At 46.7% G+C, this 16066-nt stretch overlaps 1 protein-coding gene across 1 annotated transcript in view; it reads left to right on the top strand.

Annotated features, from left to right (window-relative positions):
- SLC28A2 (solute carrier family 28 member 2) overlaps window positions 1–9553 on the top strand; it is a gene marked incomplete at both ends in the record, with an annotated part of 31634 nt that extends 22081 nt beyond the window's left edge. Inside the window, 9 exons of the mRNA XM_080707025.1 lie at window positions 296–376; window positions 1525–1650; window positions 1729–1859; window positions 2168–2336; window positions 2522–2719; window positions 4170–4251; window positions 6664–6762; window positions 6963–7074; window positions 9436–9553. Coding sequence (XP_080563151.1) covers window positions 296–376; window positions 1525–1650; window positions 1729–1859; window positions 2168–2336; window positions 2522–2719; window positions 4170–4251; window positions 6664–6762; window positions 6963–7074; window positions 9436–9553 — 1116 coding nt within the window. The remainder of the gene's footprint in view (window positions 1–295; window positions 377–1524; window positions 1651–1728; window positions 1860–2167; window positions 2337–2521; window positions 2720–4169; window positions 4252–6663; window positions 6763–6962; window positions 7075–9435) is intronic.
- Window positions 9554–16066: the final 6513 nt, after the last annotated feature.

The following is a 16066-nucleotide window of genomic DNA, read 5'->3' as shown; positions in this document are numbered from 1 at the left end:
CTAGGCCTGCCTTTTCCTCCTCCTCCTCCTCCTCCTCCTCCTCCTCCTCCTCCTCCTCCTCCTCCTCCTTTTTTTTTTTTGTGGGTCTTAGAATGGAACCCAGGGGTATTCAACCTCTGAGCTACACCCCCTGCCCTATTGTTTATTCTTTATTTTGAAACAGGGTCTTACTGAGTTGCAGAGGGCCTCACTAAGTAGCTGAGGCTGTCTGCAAAACACGATCCTCCTGTCTCAGCCTCCCGAATGCTGGGATTCCAAGTGTGTGCCACCACGCCTGGCTTCTTTTTGCTCTTAGATCTCCTGGTTTTTGCAAATCACCATGGGCACCACCGCCGCGGAGACTCTGTCTATAGCAGGAAACATCTTTGTGGGGATGGTAAGCACCCTGAGGCCAGCTGGTCTTCTTTCTTCAGGAATGCCGAGAGCTTGGCAGAAAGCAGGTTCATGAAAGTATGCTTTCCTTATGAAAAGTCAAGTAAATGATGGCTGTGGGCAGCCCATCCCTGACAAAGGGACTCTCAGAGGCTCACCGCTGTCACTCTAACTGCCTAATAATACTTCCCCAGGCACATTTAATCCTGGACACGATTAGCCACGGATACAACTTCCTTTATAGGAATTTAGGGGAATGTCAGGGTCCAACCCTATCTGTCTTCAGGGCTGCGAAGGGTGTTGATCTATGATTTGGTTTCTCCTTGGGATGCTTGGTTTTCAAGGTCTTTAAGGAGGGAATAGCTTGCCTGCTCAGGCTAACAGCAAGGCCCATCCCATAATGCTTGCTGATGCATTTATAACGTGTACATTTGTCTGTGAGGAGTATTGCGCAATACATGCCTTTGCCTGATCAGCTCAATATCAAATTGACAAATTGACAAGGAGTCAGTAGTGAAGCTTTTCTTTCCTGAGGTCCTAGGATGATTACCTGCTTCTGATATACTTCTGGATACTTCCACCGTAGCCATCTGCATTTTGCTGAAATGATATAAAATCAGCTTCACTTTCTTTGCTAGACCACAAGCTCCTAGAAGTAGGAATCTTGCCAGATTTGTATTAATATCACTAGTATCGAGTCCAGTAGTAGGCACAGAGTCAGAACTCATTAAGGGATAAATGACGTGATCTCAGGTGGTTGCTAGACACAGTTTCCATAGTTGGGTCCTCATCATTCCATAACATTTTCATATTTGTGTGTGGTGCTGAGGACTGACCCCAGGGGCATTTCATGTCTGAGTTATACCCCCAGCCCTATTTTATTTTTTATCTGGAAACAGAGTCTCACTAGGTTGTTGAGGGCCTCACTCAGTTGCTGAGGCTGGCTTTGAACCCGTGAGCCTCCTGTCTCAGCCTCCCAGGTACTGGGATTCCAGGCCTGGGCAACTATGCCTGGCTACATTACTTCTTTTCATTCTTTCGCTAAAAGTAGGTGTAGATCATTTACTTGCAATTCACTTAATGAATACTTTGTAAGCATCTGATGTGCACTCAAGTCTACACCCTCTTAGCATGTCTTCTGCTTGTGTGTAGACAGAGGCGCCTCTGCTCATCCGCCCGTACCTCGGAGACATGACCCTCTCGGAAATCCACACGGTGATGACCGGCGGCTTCGCCACCATTTCGGGCTCAGTGTTGGGAGCCTTCATATCTTTTGGGGTAGGCACCGTTGGCGTGGCCTTCCGGGGAGCCGGGGCTGGGTTCCGCAGACACCCGATCCCAGCTCTGGCCTTGCAGATCGATGCGTCTTCCTTGATCTCTGCCTCGGTGATGGCCGCGCCCTGTGCTCTGGCCTTGTCCAAGCTGGTGTATCCAGAAGTGGAAGAGTCGAAGTGCCACACTGAGGAGGGCGTGAGACTGTCTCGTGGGTGAGTCCAAGGAAACCTGTGATAGCAGAGACTTTGAGGCTCCCAGAGGGAAAAGATGTCACTCCATATTCTCTGCCTCCAGCTAATGGCGCTGATTTTCTCTCTGGCATCGGTGGACCGGCACCCTCTTGTCAGTTCTGTCCGATGCTGCTTCCGAGTAATTTGCACTAGTGGTCACCAAGGGACCCGTCACCTCTCACCCTGGCCTGATTAACCTCCTGCACCCGGGAGACAGAGCGGTGTGTCTTCTTTGAGGGGCTCAGACTACTTTAGACACCGCATTCTTTCCGTATGTCCAATAAGCGCAGGAAGGAGAGGAGCATCCTGGAAGCCGCCAGCAACGGAGCCGCCGACGCCGTGGTCCTTGTGGCTAACGTCGCGGCCAACCTGATTGCCTTTTTGAGCGTGCTGGCATTCATCAACGCCACCCTCTCGTGGCTGGGGGAATTGGTGGACATCCCCGGGCTCACTTTCCAGGTAAAGGATGAGGCTTGTGGGGCTGCCCTCTGGTTAAATTGGCACATCATCCGGGCCATAGTTAGCCAAGAGGAAGCATGGCCGGCAGAAAGGAGCTGGGCTGAGACTCCCGCGAAGGCCCTTGCAAGGCACCCGACCTGTGTTACCTGTTCGTCCTTCTCCTGGGGCGTCTCTCTTTTATCCAGGCCATCTGCTCTTACGTCCTAAGGCCCATGGTGTTCATGATGGGCGTGGAGTGGGCCGACTGCCCAATAGTGGCCGAGATAGTGGGAATCAAGTTCTTCACCAACGAGTTTGTGGCCTATCAGCAGCTGTCTCAGTACAAGAACACACGTCTCTCTGGAGTGGAGGAGTGGATCGAGGGCCAGAAACAGTGGATTTCTGTAAGTGAGCATCCCACAGAGTGGGCCCAGGGCGAGGCTTCACCATGGATGTCTGAGGGGAGACGGAAAGTGGTACCTGGAAGTTGGCTGGAGACCGCCTGGTGCTTTCCAGCATCACAGGCCTAACCAATAAAGCAAGCGCAGTTGGGCGTTGTGGGCACGCTTGAAATCCCAGCACTCGGGAGGCTGAGACAGGAGGATTGAGGTTCGCAGACAGCCTCAGCTACTTAGTGAGGCCCTCTGCAACTCAGTGAGACCCTGTTTCAAAAAGAAAAAATAGGGCTGGGGGTGTAGCTCGGAGGTAGAATACCCCTGGGTTCCATCGCCAGTACCAAAAAAAATAAAAATAAATAAAGCAAGTGTACCCGTGCTTAGCTGCCTCGAATCCAGCACCTGCTACTTATTCTGAGGGCCACGTTCTGTTCCCTCCTCTAACTGACCCAACTTCTCTCTACAGTGTAAGTGATGGGTCTTTACAAGTGGGAATAATCCAGGGAAGATACTTTTTAAATTTTATTTTTCTGTACTTGGGATTGAACCCAGGGCCTCACACTCTACATACCCAGGCCTTTTTCTTTTGTTTTGAGACAGTCTCACCAAATTCACTAGGCTGGCCTCATTTATAAGTTTAAATTCCAATGAATTGATTTCCCTTCGTATCTATGGCTCTTTCCTTTCAATCACCCTCATTCCTAGGCCCCCCCCCTTTTTTTGGTACTGGGGATGGAACCCAAGAGCATTCTACCTCCAAGCTACACCTCCAGCCCTATTTTTTATTCTTTATTTTATATATTTATTTGTGGTACAGGGGATGGAATCTAGGGGCATCCTACCTCCAAGCTACTCCCTCCCCCAGCCCTGTTTTTTATTCTTTATTTTGAAACAAATTTTCACTAAGTTGCAGAGGGCCTCACTAAGTAGCCGAGGCTGTCCTCGAACCCATGATTCTCCTGTCTCAGCCTCCCAAGTACTGGGATTACAAGTGTGTGCTACCACCCTGGGTTCCAAGGCTGTCTTTATAGGCTCTAACAAGTACAATGTTAGGCAAAGAGGCTTTTGATGGTTTCTGTATAATCATTCCCATCACTACCTCACTCTGTGTGTGTGTGTGTGTGTGTGTGTGTGTGTGTGTGTGTGTGTGTGTGTTATAAGGAATCAGCCCCAGGTGGGCTCTATCACTCGGCCACATTCGCAGGCTTTCTTATTTTGAAATGGGGTCTTGCCACGTTGCTCAGGCTAGCCTCAGACTTGCAAATCCTCCTGCCTCAGATTTGGGAGTAGCTGGGATTGATTATGGGCGTGTGCCGCCTTCGCATCCGCAAAGGGAACAGGCCCTTCCCGAGCCTCCTCTGTACGTTCATGAGGACAGTGTGAGGAGCCTCTGGAATGGTTAGCAGCCTGCGCCCGTGGGGCTGAATTCATCTACTTTCTTGCTTCTGCTTTCTCCTAGGTGAGAGCGGAAATCATTACCACGTACTCACTCTGTGGATTCGCCAATCTCAGTTCCATAGGCATTACACTGGGGGGACTGAGTGAGTTGTCTATGTTCCCCAGATCCCCACTAGGGCAGCCCGATCCCGGCTTCTGAAGTGGGCCGTGCTCGGTACGCGTTGAGGCCGGATAGGGGAGCAGATGTGAAATGGGCCCCTTAGGTCGCCGTTGGCTGGAAGCTGGTGACATTGCGCTTCTTGGCTCTGCGTGGAGTTCCCTACAATCTTCACTTCGATTGTGCTTTCTTTTCCCTTTGTATCAAGGCCCCCCCAAACTAATTAAATTAAATTAATTTATTTATTTGGGGGTGAAACCCAGGGACATTCTACCTCCGAGCTACACCCCCAGAACTGTTTTTAAAAATTATTTATTTATGCTGGGCGTGGTGGTGCACACTTGTAATCCCTGCGCCTGGGAGGCGGAGACAGGAGGATCGTGCAGGTTGGTAGCCAGCTGCGCTGGTTTAAGAGACCCTGTTTCCAAATAAAAAAATATAAAATAGGTCTGGGAGTGTAGGCTGGAGGTAGAAGGGTTTCCAGGAACCCCAGTACCACCAAAAAAAAAAAAAAAAAAAAAGAATAAAAAAATAGGGCCGCGGGTGGAGCTCAGAAGTCGAATGCCCCTGGGTTCCATCCTCAGACCCCCCCAAAATTTATTTGTTTATTTATTCATCTTTGCGGTGTTTATTATTATTTTTGAGGATGGAACCCAGGTGCATTCTACCTCTGAGTGACACCCCCAGCCCTAAGTTTTTACTCTTTATTTTTGAAACAGGGTCTCGCTGAGTTGCAAGGTGCCTCACTAAGTAGCTGAGGCTGTCCATGAACCATGATCCTCCTGTCTCAGCCTCCCAAATGCTGGGATTACAAGCGTGCGCCACCACGCCCAGGTTTCAATTTTATTTTTAAATTCCCCATGAGGGAGGAAATATTATATTTCTATTTTGCAATTAAACTGACATGGTATGCCGGGCGTGGTGGCGCACGCTTGTAATCCCTGTGCTTGGGAGGCTGAGACAGGAGGATCGCGCAGGTTCAAAGCCAGCCTCGCTGGCTTAAGAGACCCTGTTTCCAAATAAAAATATAAAATAGGTCTGGGAGTAGAGTCTGGAGGTAGAAGGGCTTCCAGGAACCCCAGTACCACCAATAAATAAATAAATAAATAAATGAATAAATAAATTGACACGATACATATATAAATTAAGGTATTTTGTTTTTGTTCAATAGTGAAAGTACTTTCTGAATTAGTCTCCTTGCTAGGTGTCTTCACAGGAGCAGAATTTGCACATAGAGTCAACAAGAGAAATGGAAGCACTGGACTCATGGGGCAGATTAGACGAGTGGTGTAGAGTGCTGGCTTCAGACTATAAGCCACCACGTGGGGGAGGAATGAGTCTTTGGAGCAAGACACAGGTATACCTAGAATGCTGGAGCTATTGTTGAACGAGGGTGGTGCTTGAAGAAGGCAGGATGGTTCTAGAATGCAGAGAAGAGAAATGACTAGCTGAGCCTGAGTTTGGAAACACCAAATTAGAAAAGGATCTTTGAAAAAATGGGGTATAAGAAGAAATACAGGTTAGTGCCTGTGGTACTGGAGATTGAATCCAGAGTCATTCTACCTCTGAGCTATACTCCCAGCCCTGTTTTATTATTTATTTATTATGTATTATTTTTATTAATTTTATTATTATTTATTATTATTTTATATTGTTTTTATTTATTTATTTATTTATTTATTTATTTATTCATTTATTACTTTTTATGAAACAGTCTCACTAAGTTGCAGAGGGCCTCCCTAAGTTGCTGAAGCTGGCTGAAAACTTGCGACCCTCCTGCCTCAGCCTCACAAGGACTGGGGTTACAAGCGTGCACCACACCCCGCTAGTGCTCCACTTTTTAATGATCATAATATTCTGGGGTAGAATCATTAAATTTATTTGGTAGCTGGTTGAACGATCTGAAGATGAAATAATTTTTTCCCAGTTCATCTTGTCCCTCTGTTATGTTTTGGTTATGAGAAGGCCATCCATCTGTGGTGGGACGTGCATTGTGCGGCTAAGGCTTAGGCGATCCTCACCCTCCTTAGTCCTCTGGCTCAAAACGGTCCATCTAATTCTGGTGCAGGCTTAAGAGTGCAGATGTTGACTGGTGCACATCAGGCATTTGCACCTGTCTGGAGCAACCCCAGCCCTTGCTTAATCCAGGTTCATCTCAGGTGTGTTCACAGAGCCACTGAAACAGGGGCTGGATGCACAGTCCTTGACCAGGGAAAGTGCGTTAGGGATCTCTCAGGACTAGGTACGGACACACTTCTTAGGGCCAGCCTGGGTTGGCGCTAAGGATGCTATTCCTCTGCCATCCTGCATCGTTTCCTCTGCCTTCTCCATGGGAGTTCCTGTTATACACCGAACTGGTGGGTGGGGAAGAGACCAAATTACTTTGTCTTGTCTGCAGCATCAATGGTACCCCACCGGAAGAGTGACTTGTCCAAGGTAGTGATCAGGGCCCTCTTCACAGGGGCCTGTGTGTCCCTCATCAGCGCCTGTGTGGCAGGTAGGTGCCTTGGTCTCTTGGCAGAAGTTACTTACCTGGATCATGACAGCATCTCTCAGAATATTGATTGAACTACCCAGCCCACAAATACCCGGGGAAGGCACCTAAAGCACAGGGCTTCCAGTTCACAACCAAAGAGCGATTAGCCTTGTGAACAGGTGCCAAATCTTTCCCTTAGCATCTCTGTCTTCCTTATCTAGGAATCCTCTATGTCCCCAGGGGAGCGGAAACAGACTGTGTCTCCTTCCTAAGCACAAATGTCACCAACAGAACCTACGAGGCCTACGTGTGCTGCAGAGAGCTCTATCAGAGGTGAGTGAGCTCCAGGACCCTGGCTTCCTCCTCTTACATACCCTCCTCCATGAAGAACTCTTCTGGGGGTGGGAGAAAGATGGTCTTGGGGGTCGTCTGTGGAGGCTGAATTAAGTGCCCGAGAGAAGCCATGGTACATCTTTGGCATTCCACTGTGCCCAAGGGAGAGGGTCTATCTGTATTGATGGGGCACTGAGGAGCAGAGGGGCAGAGAAGAGGCAAAGACAGGTGGTTGCTCTGGTAACAACTCAACGGTACTGATTGTGATTAGATTATAGATAGGTTGTAGGCAAAGATGCAGCCATGGCCCTCAGTGGCTAAAAATCATGGGCTTCTTTAGACAGAAACGAGAAAAGCAAGAAGGGACAAAGTTGATTTTATAAAAGTATGATGCAGCCCCGTGTGGTGTTGCACACCCGTGATCCCAGTACTTGGGAGGCAGTGGTAGGAGGATGGCAAACCCAAGGTCAGCTTCACAACCTTAGCAAGACTCTGATGCAAAGTGAAAAGGGGGAGGGGTGCTGCGGGTGTATGTAGCTTAGCGGTAGAGTGCCCCTGGGTTTGACTCCTGGTACCCCCAAACAAAACAAAGCCAAAAACATGGTGCCTTCCAAATATAAAATGAAGGTATATACCAAATTCTAGGGAAGAAGCAATCATATGTCAATAAGCTAAAAGAATAAGGTTTGTTTGTTTGTTTGTTTTTGCAGAACTGAGGATGAAACCCAGGGGCATTCTACCTCTGAGCTACACTCCTAGCACTATTTTTTATTCTTTATTTTGAAACAGGGTCTCACTGAGTTGCAAAGGGCCTCACTAAGTAGCTGAGGCTGTCCACGAAACGTGATCCTCCTGTCTCAGCCTCCCAGACGCTGGGATTACAAACGTGCACCACCATGCCTGGCCAAAGAATAAGTTTTGAGACACATAAAAGGAAGAATTTTAAGGACTAAAATGTTTGGTACTCTCAAAGCAAAAAGTGTGTATGTTGGTAATGATGCTGGTGATGAATGACAAGAGGCTTGGGAGATAAGGCTCAAAGATCATGGAAGGTCTTAAATGAAGGGCTAAGGAATTTAGATTTGACCTGAAGAATTCGGAACACTGACATAATCAGCAATGCCTTTTTAAAAGATCTTTCTGGCAGCCATGTGGGTATCAGGGAGACCAGTAAACACACTGGTATAATAGTCCTAGTGAGAGATGGAGAACTGATACTAAGTGGTCCTAAGGATGGAAATGCCTAGACCAAGTAGAATCAATAGGGTTGACCACCCGCTAGTCGGGAGGAAGGGACTGGGATGGGGAAGAGGAAAGGCTGTCTTTCTTCCCGCTTGGACAAGTGGGCCCAAGGAGTGCCATTCATTGACTGGGAGAAAAAGGACTAGTTCCCGAATGGGAGTGTTTATGGGAGAGATCTGGCTTTGGAGATATTAACTTGAAGGTACCTGTGGGGCCACCATGTAAAGCTACTCACAAGCCAGCTGGGGCCTGAGGTTCAGGAGAATAAACGGAACTGGAGGTAGTGTTGGAAGTTATCATTAAGTGATCGGTTTACTATACGGGCCTATGTCTGGGCGCCAGCTGCTGCATGAGTGATTAGGCCAAGTTAACGAATGTTATCCTGCCTGTGTTTTGAGGTTATCACCGGAGAACACGACCAGCATCCTCCAAAAAGAATCCTCCTGCTGACTACCAGTGATGAGTTACAAGCTGGACAGGTCGCTGGTCTGGCACAGCTTTGATTCCTAAGTCACTGGGTTTCCTATTCACATATGGAGGGTCGTTGGTAGCTAGAATCCAAAAGACATAATGTTCTTGTCCAATTAAAAACTGGCCATTAAGGCCAGGTGTGGTGGCGCACGCTTGTAATCCCAGAATTTGGGAGGCCGAGACAGGAGGATCACAGTTCGCAGCCTCAGCTACTTAGTGAGGCCCTCTGCAACTTAGTGAAACCCTGTTTCCAAATAAAGAATAAAAAACGGGGCTGAGGGCATAGCTCAGACGTAGAATGCCTCTGGGTTCAATTTCCAGTACCGAAAACAACAACAAAAGGCCATTAAGATACTGCCTTACTTTTTAGAATGAATTTAACTCTAGATCATTTCTAGGCATGGATGTTGCTTCAGATATTTAGAAAGGAAATTTCTAGATAGACTATGTATGCTTAGGAATCGGGCCCAGGAACAGAGACATCCTGTAGGGTTCCTTGCTGGTATTATCTCTAGTACGAATGAGAAAATAAACTTAGCTGGATCCAATTCATTGAGTCATGGCAGATAGATGCATTTAGGGGTGTGTGCTTTCGCTTTTGGCTACTTGGTGAAACTTGTTGCCTGTCTCTCTGGCTTTTCATTTCAGTACTTCTCTGAACGGCACCAACCAACCTTCTTTTTCCAGTCCCTGGGCAGACAAGGAGTTCAGTGCCATGGCTCTTGCTAACTGCTGTGAACTCTACACTAGTGCGGTCTGTGCCTAAGGCCGGTTGGTCCATTTCCCAAACAGGTCTACTCTTAGCATCTTTTGATGACAAAGGCATGGACTCGTAGTTTCCCTTCTATAAAGAACTCACTAAGCCAGGCCTGATGGCGCATGCCTTTAATCTCAGTATTTGGGAAGCTGAGACAGGAGGACTTGCAGGTTTGCCACCAAAGAAGAAGAAGAAGAAGAAGAAGAAGAAGAAGAAGAAGAAGAAGAGAGAGAGAGGAGGAGGAGGAGGAGGAGGAGGAGGAGGAGGAGGAGGAGGAGGAGGAGGAGGAGGAGGAGGAGGAGGAGGAGGAGGAAGGGAAGGGTCACTAAGATCTATAAAGATCTGTAATAACAAGTGCAAAAGATTCATCTTGGCTCAATGTATCCCAATAATGAAACTAGCGTGCATCTTTCTATTATTTGGATGAACCAAATAGAAAATTCCTCCTGGGCCTTCCTGAGCTTTTATTTGAAAAAATAAATATTACCATATCAAAAGAACCTTGAAAATATTGCTTCTCGTCATCATCTTAAAAATTATACATTGCAGTGTGCTATTATAAGAGTTATTTAGTATGTGATGTGTCCTGGGCTGGGGCAAGGGTAGATATATTTCTTGGAGTTCTGTGAATGAGCTGGGTTTATATTAAACTTACATTTGAAAGGTACACGAATATTTAATGACAAGATTTATCTGGTTGTCACATATTTGTAAATCTGCAAACTCTTTACATCTATAAAAGAAAACAAACACTAATTCCTGTATACAAACTTCTAAGGAATATCCATTTCTTGAAAGCCTCTAACTTTTAGTGTTCTTTCTTCATGACAACCACATTTGCTTCAAGTTGACAGAGACTCCATTAAAACAGTGGTCGCTGGGCGTGGTGGCACACGTTTGTAATCCCAGCATTCGGGAGGCTGAGACAGGAGGATCGCGGTCGCGGACAGCCTCAGCTACTTAGTGAGGCCCTCTGCAACTCAGTGAGACCCTGTTTCAAAATAAAGAATAAAAATCAGGGCTACAGGTGTAGCTTGGAGGGAGGAGGCCCCTGGGTTCCATCCCCAGTGCCACACAAAACAAAACAGAACAACAACAACAACAAAAAAAAAGTGGTGTTCAGAGAGAAGAAGGGGCGGAGTTTGGCTCCCAGGGGACAGTTGGCAGTGTCCTCTGATATCACTGGTTGTTCAGCTTGGAGGATGCTATTTGTATCTACGGGCTAGAGACCAGAATTGCTGCTAAAATTCCTGCAATACTTATATCAGCCTCCTACAACAAAAGAATTTTCTGACTCCAAATGTCAATAGTGCTGAGGCTGAGAAACTCACTATATCTAATATTAGGTATAAGATTATAGTCTTAAGGAAGAGTTTCAAAAGGAGATAGGAATTCTTCAAAAAGTTAACATATGTCATTATCATATGGCCCCACAATTCCATTTCTACATATATATTTAGAAGAATTAAAAATAGGTGCTCAACGCCGGGCGTAGTGGCACAGGCTTGTAAAGCCGTGCTTGGGAGGCTGAGACAGGAGGATCGCACAGGTTCGAAGCCAGTCTCAGCTACTTAGTGAGGCTCTCAGCAACTTAGCGAGACTCTGTTCCCAAATAAAATATAAGGTCTGGGAGTATAGCCCGGAGGTAGAAGAGCCCCTGGGTTCCATCCCCAGTACCACACACACACACACACACACAAAAGGTACTCAAGCTGGGCGTGGTGGCGCATGGTTGTAATCCCAGTATTAGGGAGGCTGAGACTGGAGGATTGTGGTTCACGGGCAGCCTCAGCTACTTAGTGAGGCCCCTTGCAACTCGGAGAGACCCTGTTTCAAAATAAGGAATAAAAAAATAGGACTGGGGGTGTAGCTCAGAGGTAGAATGCCCCTGGGTTCCATCCCCAGACTGGAAAAATAAAAAAAAAAGGTACTCAAGTTGGTGTCATGGCACACTCTTATAATCTCCTACTTAGGAGGCTAAGACAGGAGAATTGCAGGTTCAGCAAATAATGAGATTCTCATCAATCTAGAGAGACCCTGTTTCAAAATAAAAATTAAAAAAAAGAAAAATGTGGGGTATATCTCAGAGGTAGAATGTCTCTGGGTTAAATCCCCAGTGCCACACACACACAAAATAGGTACTCAAGCAAATACATATATATTCATGTATTTATTAGCAGCATTATTTACAATAATCAAAAACATCCCAAATGTCCATCAATAGATGGCTACACACATTATAGTACACACATACACACACACACACACACACACACACACACACACACACATACACACACACATACACACACTGCAATTTTACTCAGCCATTGAAAAGATGAAGTACTAGCTGGGTATAGTGGCCCATCCCTGTCATCTCAGTACTTGGGAGGCTGAGACATACTCCCTGGGAGGAGGAGCAGAGATTTGAGGCCAGCCTCAGCAATTTAGCAAGACCCTCAGCAAATCAGTGAGATCCCTGTTTCAAAATAAAAAAATAAAAAGGGCTGGAGGTGTGCAGCTCAGAGGCAGAATGCCCCAGGTTCAATCTCCAATAACAAAGGAGAAGGAGGAGGAGGAGGAGGAGGAGGAGGAGGAGGAGGAGAGAGGAAGAAGGAGGAAGGAGGAGGAGGAGGAGGAGGGCAGAGGAGGAGGAGGAGGAGGAGGAGGAGGAGGAGGAGGAGGAGGAGGGAGGAGGAGGAGGAGGAGGAGGGGGGAGGAGGAGGAGGAGGAGGAGAGGAGGAGGAGGAGGAGGAGAGAGGAAGAAGGAGGAAGGAGGAGGAGGAGGAGGAGGAGAAGAGGAGGAGGAGGAGGAGGAGGAGGAGGGAGGAAGAAGGAGGAGGAGGAGGAGGAGGGAGGAGGAGGAGGAGGAGGGAGGGAGGAAGAAGGAGGAGGAGGGAGGAAGAAGGAGGAGGAGGAGGAGGAGGAGGGAGGAGGGAGGAGGAGGAGGAGGAGAAAAGGAGGAAGAGGAGGAGGAGGAGAAGAGGAGGAGGAGGAGGGAAGAAGAAGGAGGAGGAGGAGGAGAAGAAGGAGGAGGAGAAGGAGGAGGAGGAGGAGGAGGAGGAGGAGGAGGAGGAGGAAAGTACTGATACTTGCTATATAGAAGAAACCTAAAAACACCATGCTAAGTGAAAGAAACCAGGCTTACTACTCAGTGAGAGCCTGTTTCAAAATAAAGAATAAAAAATAGGGCTGGGGGTGTAGTTCGGAGGAAGAATGCCCCTGGGTTCCAGCCCCAGTACCGCAAAAAAAAAAAAAAAAAAAAAAAAAAAAAAAGTGATAGAAAAGCCAGACCTCACCCAGATAGTGAAAAGTCTTTTAATAGTATGTTCTTCTCACTCCATGAGTTTGGTTTACATCCCTGTTAGCACCATAAGCAAAGGCAAAAGCTTACTGCTGCAGGATTTCCTTCTTATGATATATCCTGAATAGGAAAATCTGCACCGAGAGGACACATTGGTGGCTGCCGGGGGTGGGGGAGACGGGGGTGATGAGGCCACTTGTGGGTGATGGGAATGGTCTTGGCAATAAATAGAAGTGCTGTTTTGTGAAGGAGCGGTGTAGGCAGTTCATAAGCAGGGACAGAGCACTCTGCAGGAGCTATGCAGACCCATAAAGTAGAAGGCCAAGGGGAGAGTGTCCAAGAAACCTCAGAATATCGGGCATAGTGCTGGGTTTTCTCATTACATATAGGATGGGAGTTCAAGACCATTTTCACTAACTTTTTTTTTCCAGCACTGGGGATGGAACCCAGGGGCATTCTAATCTCCAAGCTACTCCCCTGGCCCTATTTTTTATTCTTTATTTCGAAGCAGGGTCTCACTGAGTTGCAAAGGACCTCACTAAGTAGTTGAGGCTGTCCTGGAACCTGTGATCCTCCTGTCTCTGCCTCCCCAGCGTGGGGATTACAAGCGTGTGCCACCATGCCCGCTCCCCTCCCCCATTCTAAAGACAGGGACACACAGAGAGGTAGCGCACACTTGCCTTTGCTTATGGTGCTAACAGGGATGTAAGCCAAACTCATGGAGTGAGAAGAACATACTATTAAAAGACTTTTCACTATCTGGGTGAGGTCTGGCTTTTCTATCACTTTTTTTTTTTTTTTTTTTTTTTTTTTGCGGTACTGGGGCTGGAACCCAGGGGCATTCTTCCTCCGAACTACACCCCCAGCCCTATTTTTTATTCTTTATTTTGAAACAGGCTCTCACTGAGTTGCAAAGGGCCTCACTAAGTAGCCGAGGCTGGCCACGAACTGCATCCTCTTGTCTCAGCCTCTCAGACGCTGGGATTACAAGCATGCGCCATCGCTCCTGGATTATACTTGCCTTTTAAGTGACTTTGAAAAAGGTCCCCAACCTCCCAGCACCTCTGTTCTCATAGATAAACAAAGATGATGATGGCCCCACGAAAGGGTTGTTGTAGGAGATTAAATGTCTTCACTTTAAAATCTTTGGTACATAGAGAAGCTTAATGAGTGTTTGTTCTCTGCTTGGGTTCCCTGACTTTCTTTTCTTTCTTATCTCCCAACTTAAAGTTCAGTAGTGCTGGAGTCTGAATGCTTATGTCTCCTGGAAAATTCACATGTTGAAATGGTGTCTTCCAGGGTGACAGCTAGCATGAGAAGATGGGGACTTGGGGAGGGATTAGGTCCTGAGGGTAGAGCCTCCATGAATACAATTAGTACTCTTACAAAAGAGGGCTGGCCCGGGCGTGGTGGTGCAAGCTTGTAATCCCAGCACTTGGGAGGCTGAGACAGGAGGATCGCACAGGTTCAAAGCCAGCCTCAGCTACTGAGTGAGGCTCGCAGCAACTTAGTGAGACCCTGTTTCCAAATAAAATAGAAAATAGGTCTGGAAGTGTAGAATAGAGGTAGAAGATCCCTGGGTTTCATTCCCAGTACCAATAAATAAATAAATAAATAGGCCCGAGGACACTCCTTCCTCCTTCTGTCTTGGGAGGTCACAGTGCGATGATGACCGGGCATACGTGCGAGGCTTTCACCAAACATCAGGTGTGTGATCTGGGACCTCCTATCCTCCAGAAACGTGAGGAGTAAATTTCTGTTCTTTACAAGCCTAAGATGTTTTTTTAAAAGACTCAAATGAGCCGGGCGTGGTGGCACATGTTACGGTTTTGGGAGGAGGATGTTTCTGGGGACCTCTGTTAGGCTCCCGGAACCTGTTTCCATAGCCACAGGTCCTTGTCCTGAACTAGGATAAATACACACTAGTCTGAACTATTGCTGAAAACGTAAGTGAATTTATTTACAAAGATAGAAATACAGGAGACATTTTACAACCCTAGACTATCCGGGGATAGTACAGGGGGCTGGCCCGAAACGCAGTCACTGACAATTCCTGGATACAGAGTATTTTATAGCCAGTCTTCTGACCCAACTACATCTCCCGGGGCAGGTCTTTTGATGTGTAGATGACCTGCTCTGTCTCCTGCACAGACCCCCCACGCACGCCTTTTGTTACATTCCAAAATGTGTTAAGTTTCCTATCTGGAGTCTGGGATTTCCCCACATCCTTGAGGAAGTTTGCCTCTCTTAGAAATGTAAAAAGGCCCCAGGATTTTGGGCTCCTTCTGTTTTCTTGCTAATTATCCTTGGTGCCTGGAAATCTGCAGCCCTTTCCTTGTAGTACCTGGCTTTTTTTTTTTTTTTTTTTTTTTTACTACCAAAGATATGTTTTGAAAATTGAAAATCTTTCCCAATACTGGTACATTAATACATTTTGAAGCCTCTTCCCAATACTGGTACAGCACACACTTGTAATCCCAGCATTCTGGAGACCGAGACTGGAGGATTACAGTTCAAGGCCAGCCTCAGCTACTTAGTGAGGCCCTTTGCAACTCAGTGAGACCCTGTTTCAAAATAAAGAATAAAAAATAGGGCTGGGGTGTAGCTTGGAGGTAGAATGCCCCTGGGTTCCATCCCCAGTACTGAAAAACAAAAACAAACAAAAACTTAACTCTTGCTTCTAGGAAAGCAAAAAGTAGTTTCTTTGAAAGCTCAAAATTCTCTTTGCCACTTTCTGTGTCACATTCATCAGTAGATTTCCCTTAACTACAAAAAATTTTTCCCTGTATTTGAAGCAGGAAGCAAAACAGAATATTGAAGCAGTTTTTAGCGGAAACAGAAGCACATTTTTTTCCCCCTGAAACCATATTTCCACTTGTCAAGAGCCGTTGTTCCCTGGAGGGAGGTAAACATTACGTTGGTGCTCCGAAATCGGAGGCGGCAGCTCTCTTTTTCCATGGTGACAAGACTCTGATTTGAATTATTCATCAAATGATGGATATTTCTTTATGCTTAACCAAACTCAGAGGCTAATGTAGCAAATTTCCCAAAGGAAATATTAGTCTTCATATATTTGACATTCGAGGGCTCCCGTATTTATGGTTTCAGAAGCAAATCTATGGCTGCGAATGGGAAAACTGCCCTTCGGCTCCATGGATGTAATATACAGAACAAAACCTGACATCCGTGTATTTCCTCAGTGGATTTCAGGAGACAAG

The sequence above is a fragment of the Muscardinus avellanarius genome (genome assembly GCF_963383645.1).
Source record: "Muscardinus avellanarius genome assembly, chromosome: 12".
In the NCBI taxonomy this organism is placed as follows: domain Eukaryota; kingdom Metazoa; phylum Chordata; class Mammalia; order Rodentia; family Gliridae; genus Muscardinus; species Muscardinus avellanarius.
This window is presented reverse-complemented; position numbering and strand designations above follow the sequence as displayed.